The sequence below is a fragment of the Abramis brama genome, assembly GCF_963993115.1.
Source record: "Abramis brama genome assembly, chromosome: 11".
NCBI classification, from domain to species: Eukaryota; Metazoa; Chordata; class Actinopteri; order Cypriniformes; family Leuciscidae; genus Abramis; species Abramis brama.
This window is the reverse complement of record NC_139973.1, coordinates 5,660,399-5,669,306: the sequence shown is the minus strand read 5'-3', so window position 1 is coordinate 5,669,306 and position 8,908 is coordinate 5,660,399. Positions and strand designations below refer to the sequence as shown.

At 35.9% G+C, this 8,908-nt stretch overlaps 1 protein-coding gene across 4 annotated transcripts in view; it reads right to left on the bottom strand.

Moving 5' to 3' along the window:
* Positions 1-2,840: 2,840 nt before the first annotated feature.
* The window catches only part of mtss1 (MTSS I-BAR domain containing 1), a 63,241-nt gene continuing 57,173 nt past the window's right edge, over positions 2,841-8,908 (bottom strand). For 2 of the 4 annotated variants that reach the window (XM_084127679.1, XM_084127677.1), the window contains 5 exons: positions 7,075-7,185; positions 6,760-6,916; positions 6,354-6,380; positions 5,113-5,384; positions 2,841-4,339 (listed from right to left, as the gene is read on the bottom strand). In XM_084127679.1, the coding sequence (XP_083983805.1) occupies positions 3,698-4,339; positions 5,113-5,384; positions 6,354-6,380; positions 6,760-6,916; positions 7,075-7,185 (1,209 nt within the window). In that variant the 3' untranslated portion in view covers positions 2,841-3,697. The remainder of the gene's footprint in view (positions 4,340-5,112; positions 5,385-6,353; positions 6,381-6,759; positions 6,917-7,074; positions 7,186-8,908) is intronic. The other 2 variants (XM_084127680.1, XM_084127678.1) reach the window with 1 other exon arrangement.

Below are 8,908 nucleotides of genomic sequence, written 5' to 3'. Positions count from 1 at the left end.
CACAAACTGGAAGTTAACACACCTCGGTCAGCTCACCTTTCAGAGTAAAATGATATTCTTTTACACTCCAGGAGGGCCGTACAGCAGCTGCAAGCTAATCCTACAGTAAAAGGCCGGAGGAGCATTGTGTCAGGAGTGAACGTCTCTAGCAATGTCGAAACCACTGAAGACAATTGAGCATACAGATGGAGCGGGGGCGAGAAATCCTAGACGCGCCTCAGACAGGTGTGAAGTAACCCAAGATTGAGAATAACCTGAAAAGTATACAAAAATAGGGCTGGTAAAAAAAGAACGCGGTAAGATATGAAGAAACAACTTTCGTAGCAGGAGGGAAACTTCAAAGCGCACCTGCCAGCGCGTGCGTGACGGATATTATCAATTATAAGACATCAAAGACGTGCGAGAGATGCTGTCAGTTCTCAGAAGTGCTTCTGGATTACAGGTTCATTACACTCATATTGAGATGATTATTTTACCATCAATGGTTTCGAATTTAATCTAGAGGTGCTAAAAATGATGCTTGATGCATAGATTTAATATTAAAAATGTTAAAGGTATTGGTAATGCACTTTTACTTTTGTTTAAGAAAACAACTGGGTAGCGTAGCCAAGCTGCAATAACCACAAGTGCATCACAACGGGCCAACAGAATTCTGGGTAAACCACTCGAGGAAACTCTCAAGTAAATGCTTTAAAAAAAAAAAAAAAATTATAAACATAGCAAGCATCTGGGCTAGGCTTAACACTTGCTCTCAAACGACATTCAATATTAGAAAACAAACAAACACACAAAACCACTTTAATTCTCAACATCAGAACATTTTACACACCTTTGTGAGAGAAAGCTGTCATAATGAGCAGTTAATAAAGTTAGTTTCGCATTTGGGATTAGAATGATTCATCAAGAGTAGAGTTTGCACGATTTGGCGAAAAATCTAATTGCGAATTTTCAGACAAATATTGTGCTTACGATTTAAAATGCGATAAATAAATAAAAAAGCTCCAGGTTTGCTTGTTGGGCTAGACAATTTGGCCAAATATTTTGTGATTGCATAAAAATATGACAATAAAATAATATATGTACTGTAAAATAAAATGATTTATTATTATGATTATTATTACTAATGAATGAATACTATAATAATAATAAAAAATACAATAATTTAGGTCCCACTTTATATTAAGTACTATGTAATTACATTGAAATTAATAATTCGATACAGTGGACTTAGTGTACAGTAGGCTACCAGTCAAAAGTTTGGAAACATTACTATTTTTAATGTTTTTGAAAGAAGTCTCTTATGCATATCAAGCCTGCAGTTAAAAAAAAAACAAAAACAAAAAAAACAGTAATATTATGAAATATTGTTACAATTTAAAATAATGGTTCTCTTTTTTAATATATTTTAAAATGTAATTTATTTTTGTGATGCAAAGCTGAATTTTCATCAGCAAGTACTCCAGTCTTTGGTGTCTTATGATCCTTCAGAAATCATTCTAATATGCTGATTTGATACTCAGTTATTATCAATGATGGAAACAGTTGTGCTGTTTAATATATTTTTTTGGAATACTTTTTTCAGGATTCATTGATGAGTAAAACGTTAACAGCATTTATTCATAAAAACAGCATTTATTCAAAATAAAAACATTTCTAACAATATAAATCGTTACCATCACCTTTTATCAATTTAATGCATCCTTGTTGAATTAAAGTACTAATTTCTTTTAAAAAAAAAAAGTTATTGTTCCCAAACTTTTGAACGGTAGTGTATATTGTTACAAAAGATTTCTATTCTAAATAAATACAGTTCTTTTTAACTTTTTATTCATCAAATAATCCTGAAAAAAGTATCTCAGGTTATAAAAAAAATATTAAGCAGCACAACTGTTTCCAACATTGATCATAAATCAGCATATTCGAATGATTTCTGAAGGATCATAAGACACCAAAGACTGGAGTACTTGCTGATGAAAATTCAGCTTTGCATCACAAAAATAAATTACATTTTAAAGTATATTAAAAAAGAGAACCATTATTTTAAATTGTAATAATATTTCATAATATTACTGTTTTTTTTTTTTGTTGTTGTTTTTTTTTAACTGCAGGCTTGATGAGCATAAGAGACTTCTTTCAAAAACATTAAAAATAGTAATGTTTCCAAACTTTTGACTGGTACTGTACATACATGTTTTTACATTGTACTTATATTTTAAAAATACCTGCATGTAATTAATTTATGTAATTACATTTGTAATTACACTGTTGACCCTTCCCTTACACCTTAACCCACCCATACCACCACACCTGTCCCTAACCTTACCCGTATCACACCTCAATAGCAGCAAAAGTGTTTTACAATACAACATGAACACAATAAGTACATTGTACTTATTTTTTGAGTACATAGTACTTAAAGCCACTTAATATAAAGTGGGACCATAATTTATTCTTCAGTACAACTGTAAAATTACAATACTAATATTTATGGCTGACTAAAAATTCGTTTTCAAGCATTAAACCATCATGGTCTCTTGTTTTCTCTTTTATCTTAAAGCTTCTCTTTTGTTGACAGTTTATAAGGGCTTCTCATTAAAAGTTTGGGAATATGGTTGATGCAAGATGCCTTCCCAAATACACGTTTTAAGCAACTGAATCAAGCTGCTCGTGTGTAAAAGAACTCAATGCCGCACTTCACTCTGAAACATGAAGGGCATACATATATTAAATTAAATCGAAGCCATTGCGATTTGAAAGTCATTCACTTTCTTGTCATGTAATAATAAATGTATTTAAGAAGGTTTTTGATTCAAAGACAAAAAGAATGCATGGGCCACAAGTTTGAGGTTTTATGAATAGAGTCTTTATAGCAAATCCTCCAGGAGAGCAGGTTTATACGCATCTACGGGGCTACAGCATTAGAGCTTTGGTAAACAAACGATTAAAAATGATTCAGAATCAAACAGATTGAATAAATAACCACAGTGATGCCTTTGTAAGCTCTCACAGTCATAAGCAACACAAATAAGTTCCACTATTCCAGTCCTTCATTTATCCACCCAATCACATCGCTCCTTCCCTCCCTCCACTTCTCTCATTGGCTGCGTTCGCATCCAGTCATTGGGCGGATTAAAGGCAGTGGTGCAGTTTTCTGATACCCTAAACTGTACAAAAATAGACGCCTAGTGCTGCTTTGTCTAATTTCGAAAACGAACAAGAAAACAAAATTAATAATAATACAACAGTCTTTCAATTGTTTCACTAATATATACAGAAGGTTTTGATCTCTATCCAGAAAGGCTGAGTGCTTTATCTCTGCGAATACGACAAACAAATAACTTTAATATATCTTAAGCTCCGACGTTCGATCTAGATCTCTAAATACATATATATCTGTATTTATAAGTATACATATATGTTAAGCAAACAGCCTGCAGAATTAACTGTAATTTGAGAGGCAACATTCGCAAGGACACGGCAAAACGTTTGTTCTTCGAGCACAGAGTAGTTAAATCAAACGTCTTTTCATGTGGCAAAAGACGCACATTAGTCAACAGTTTTGCCTCCACTTAAAAAAACAACAACACAAACTGCAAAAATAAAAGGCACGGGAAAAAAAGTCACTAAGCGAAAAGACGGAGAAAGCAACCATAAAAGGCCACAGACAAATTCAAAAATAAAATGTAAAAAAATAAAATCAGTTGAGATGGTTGGGGGTGATTAAAGGTGCCGAACGATCGTTGGTGAGTGTCCGACGTAATTTGACTCCTCTGCGGATCAAACTCAACATGTCACCTCCGCTGCCCGGATCAGGAGCGCTGTCGGGATGGTCCACCCCGGGCTGGGCAGAATTGGCCGGCCCACTTTCAACTGGCACGCTGGCATTATGAGCTGCCATGTTTTGAATCTGCTGCTGCTGACACTGGCGTTTGAGCTCTTTCTGATGTAGCTCTTGATATTGCGACTCCTGCGCGTGGTTATATTGCTGCAGGTGATTGTACTGTTGTTGATTATATTGCTGTTGATTGTGTTGCTGCTGATACTGGTGTTGCAGCTGTTGTTGCTGATACTGCCTCTGTTGCTGTTGGTGCAACGCATACTGCTGTTGCTTATTCATTTGATACATCGGCTCTGCACTTCCCACTGGTGGCTGGCCTGGGAACATGGAATAGTACGGAGGCGGCATTGCACTCAGACTCTGAGTCGATGTACAGAGATTATGTCTGATGTGAGCCAGATCAGAGCCAGGTAACCTGTTACTCTGAATCACCCCAGGAGGGCCCATGGTCTCCTCACTGCCGCTCAGGCCGGCGGTAGAGACAGATGCCTTCAGCGGCACCTACAATTACAACGAAAAGGTTCTTTGATGATTCTTTAAAACATTCAATAGAACTCAGTACACGGATGTTAAAAATGCTTATGCAAAACATCTTTAGTATTATAAACAAGCTCGAAAATTGTACAGGATTCCAACTGGAATTTCTATTATAACTTCAGAAGAACTCTACAAGAACTTTCCTAAGAATTAAAAAAGATCCCAATTATTGATTTGGTTCTTGTTAAATTCTTCCAGTACTACAGGATTAGAACGCTAATTGCATTGCGTTAGAATGATAAAATACTGGATATACACACTACTCAAAAATACAGTAAAACTGTAATACTGTGAAACATTAATACAATTTAAAATAAGAATAAGAAATCAGAAATCATTCAATTAAAGAAGAAACATTTCTTATTATCATCACAGTCAAAAACAGTTATGCTGCTTTTTGTGGGATTTTTGATGAATCGAAAGTTCAAAATAACAGAATATTTTAACAGTACAAATGCCTTTTATACTGTCTTTTGATCAATTTACTCCATCCTTGCTGAATAATAGTATTCATTTTAGAACGGTAGTATAATTTAATCAAATCAGAGAGATGCTGTAAGCATATTAAAATCCTGAATGAAATGAATGTAATTGTAAAAGTTCTTTTGGGAACTCTTGTTTGAAAATAATGCTGTGCTGAAATCCTTTAAGAAAATCCTTTTGGATTGGCTACAAATTATGATAGATAACCCAAGTAGGTCTCCTGTACATTCTTTAAGTTTCAGAAGATGAATAACCTGTGGTGTGGAGATGGGTATAGGCACTCCTCCACTGATGGTTCCCCGGCGGATGTTGGGCTTGCTGGAGGGTTTCCGGCGGATAGTGGCCGTGTGGGGTCCTATAGGCTCCGGATCCATCAGCAGGCTGACGGTGGACGCTGGCCTCTTGCTTATAAACATTTTGCGGTAATTGAGACTTAAGTCGCTGTTGCGAGGAATTGTGGAAGATTTATCAAATTCAGACTGGCTGTGGGCGTCCTCTCCTCCGTGCAGAGAGATGTAGTCATAGTCTGAAAGAGAGGAGAGTCACACACCGCGTTAATGTTGAATGATAGCACTTATACATTGTTTAGAAGAAAAAACAATGAAATTAAAAAAGTAACTGAAGCTGAAATTACATATGCAGGGAATGATAGTGGAAGAAAAATACAAACAAAAGCGGTTCATGTCTCAAAATCTGAAATCAGGGCTTAACAATAAAGACAGCCCAATGGCGTGAGAGTGTTTAGGACCCGTCACAAGCTCTTTCAGGACAGGGCTGTGCTGTCACTACATCTTCCCTTTGCTGATCAGTACATGTGTTTTATGCCTTGCAAACTTGCCTTACAAACTTGTGTGAAGTTTTTAAAAGTTTTTTCAAAGTAACATTATCTAGCAGTTTAAATTTTAATTAGTAATTTGTTTAAATGAAACAATGCATCGGTATACATTTTACATTTTGTAGAACAGGCATATATAAATATAAAAATGTTTTATTAATTGTATACTTTTCCAGTGGAAACTAATGGACCAACATTAAAAAAAATGCAAAATGCAATTTATGATGCATATAAAAATGTTTTAAAAATGTATAAATGTCTGCATTAAATAAAATAAAAATAAAATAATAAAAATTGTCTTATTGTCTTTAAGTGCACTAAATTGACAGCCGTAAAAATGTCTGCTGAAGACTACAATGAATTACCACCCAAAAAAAATGAATACAACAGACACACAAAAGCTCAGTTTGAAGTTGTGTCTTTCAGTTACACTCGAACAACATGACAAGGTGGATAACAGTTGACAACTGACAAGATGCTGCATGTTGTATCTCATGGTTGCACACACTCAAATCTTACGCATACAGATAACACTCTTTCAACAAAGGCACGCCTTCAATATGACATGGATTTCCAAAAATAAAGACATTTAATGTTTATTATTGGTATATGATCAAAATGAGAATAATCAAGTCTATGCAATGACATTCAGAAACCTACCATATAGAGGAGGTTCTTTCTTTACCACTGTAAAAGAACAATAAAGTACATTTAACATATATACAAAGGGCCAAAAACACGCACTTTGGACAGCAATCTAAGTCTGTGATTTGTGCAAGCACATCAGATTTGGTCTGCAATTGGCCTATAATGCCACAGTGGCACATTTAATGCCTACACAAACCACAAATCAGATTACTGTGTTGAAAAACGACGTAAAAGTGTCAAAACATAAAGGGGGAAAATGCCATACAAAAACACAAAGGAGAAAAAGAAAGCTAGATTGAGCACTTTTTTTTATAAATCTCTTCAAGTGAGTGCATTGAAGACTTTAAATTACAGAACAGAAAAAGAATAAATGTGAAGAAGCTCATGCATGCGTGTGTACGTGCACGCGCGCACTGACCATGCTGCGAGGGAATGGTGTCCTCCGAGCAGGATGGCGTAGTGGTCTGAGTGCTGTATCCACTGGAGCAGTGGAGGGAATCTCGGCTGGTTCGAGGAGCTTCTGAATTAAGCCCGCCTCCAAGAGTAAGACCCAGCTGCTCCCTGGCTGACTGTGGCTACGGACAGGAGCGAGAGCCAATCAGAGATCAGAAGTGTGAAGTCGACCACAATAATTCCAGTAGAATCAAAAGGTGTATAAAATGTACTTTTAGTTTAGGAAAGGAAAACTTATGCACATTTAGTGCATCATTCCTGCATTCAAAAGAGCGTGTACCTTGCCAGACATGGACAGTGTCCTGGCTTTCTCCTCATATCCGCTGTAAGCTTTGTGTAGTGGGGGCATGGAGGTCCCGTTCTCTGTGCCAGGAGAGTTCTGGCCTTGATCCTAGACAAGGATAAACTCAGTCAGTCCATGTCAATTTACTACAGGTAAGAAAAACAAAACACTACAACACTGTAGTCACAAGATAATAAAGATTTAGGCGTTTTCAAACCTGCTCCGGAACCTGGTGCATTTTCTCCCTTAGTTCGGTTCGTTTAGGCATGTATGAATATGGCACTCGGATCCGCGCTATAACAATCACTCTGAGATCACTAAACGAGGCGGTCTCGGCCCAATTGAAAAACTCTTGAGTGGTTTGGTTGAGGTGAGAAAGCAACCCAACGGACCAAAGAACCAAGCGTGTTCATCAAGAGTGTTTGACTCATGCACTGTCAATAAGAGATTGATGCACCTCCAAAAAAAGATGCACCATTTGATGGAAATGTGTTTTGATGTTATTTCCATCAAGAGGTGCATCAATTTTTGCTCAAGATCTTGTATTAACAATGCACTCTGTAAAGTCTCCTCCAGCACATCCCAGACTTTCACTGAATTTAAGATCTGGACTCAGAGGTGCCAATTCATGTGTGAAAATGTTTCTTCATGCTCCCTCCCAACCATTCTTTCACAATTTGATCCTGATGTATCTTGACATTGTCATTCTGGAATATAGAATATATCCTACATGGTTGTTTAAGAAATGAAAAGCTACACACTCCATTAATTAGGGTTAGAAGAACTGTTGCCAAACATATAACATGCTAGAAACATAATAATCACTGCAATAATAATCCAGTCATTGACTCTTAAGCATTTGCCTATTTAAATCCAAACGGAGACTTTTTTTTGACTGGGCAGTGATTAATTCATCAGTTAGAGCGGGAATGATGGCTACATTCATATAAGTGTTTGCGTGTCTCTCGACAGCTACAGATAAAGCCACAATAAGCCCATGGAGCGAACTTGTCAATCCATCTTGATGGATGACGCAGAGGAACGTAAACCGTGAACTTTAAAATGCTGCCTTGTGAAAGTGAACCGAACCAAGCAGAAAATGCAATATTCTAACAAATTAAGACCCTGTTTCTGAACAAAGCAAACGATCTACAGCTCTGAAAATGCCCTTAAAGTCAACATGAAATGGTGTTCAAACCGATTTCATTATAAGAAAATAAAATGTAGGGTGGGACTTAATTGTATCCATTAGGAACTGATTGGCTTGTGAAAAGTGGGTGTTTTCTTTAGACCTGAAAGTGAGTTTGCAGTGGAAAGTGGAGGTTTTTTAACCAGGACATCACAAATCCAAAGCATCTCATTGCAACCTAATGCTAATGCTGATTTTTTAATTTATTTCAGAACACTTTATTCTAATAATGATAATTCATTAGATCACTTTAAAAAATTTTTTTTTTTTTTTATTATTTTTTTTACATTTGATAAAGTCTGCATTACCTACAACCGTAGCATAAAATCGTTCCTAATTAGTAGAAGTGTAACAATACACTCGGTTTGATACACAATACTGATAAACTGCTAATAAAAAGTATTGTTCATTAAAATGATAAATTTGGTATTACATCAGGAATGTTCTTCTCCCCCATGACAAATCAAACGTGACACCAATAAAAATATTCATGATTCTGTATTCTAAAATTACAGAATTATGTTAGACACGTTTGCACTCTGTTCCTGACTATATATATTTAAAAAAATAAAAAAACATTTAAATACTGTATTTTATTAAATAATGTTTTTTAATATTTAATAATTAACAAAAAAAACCCCA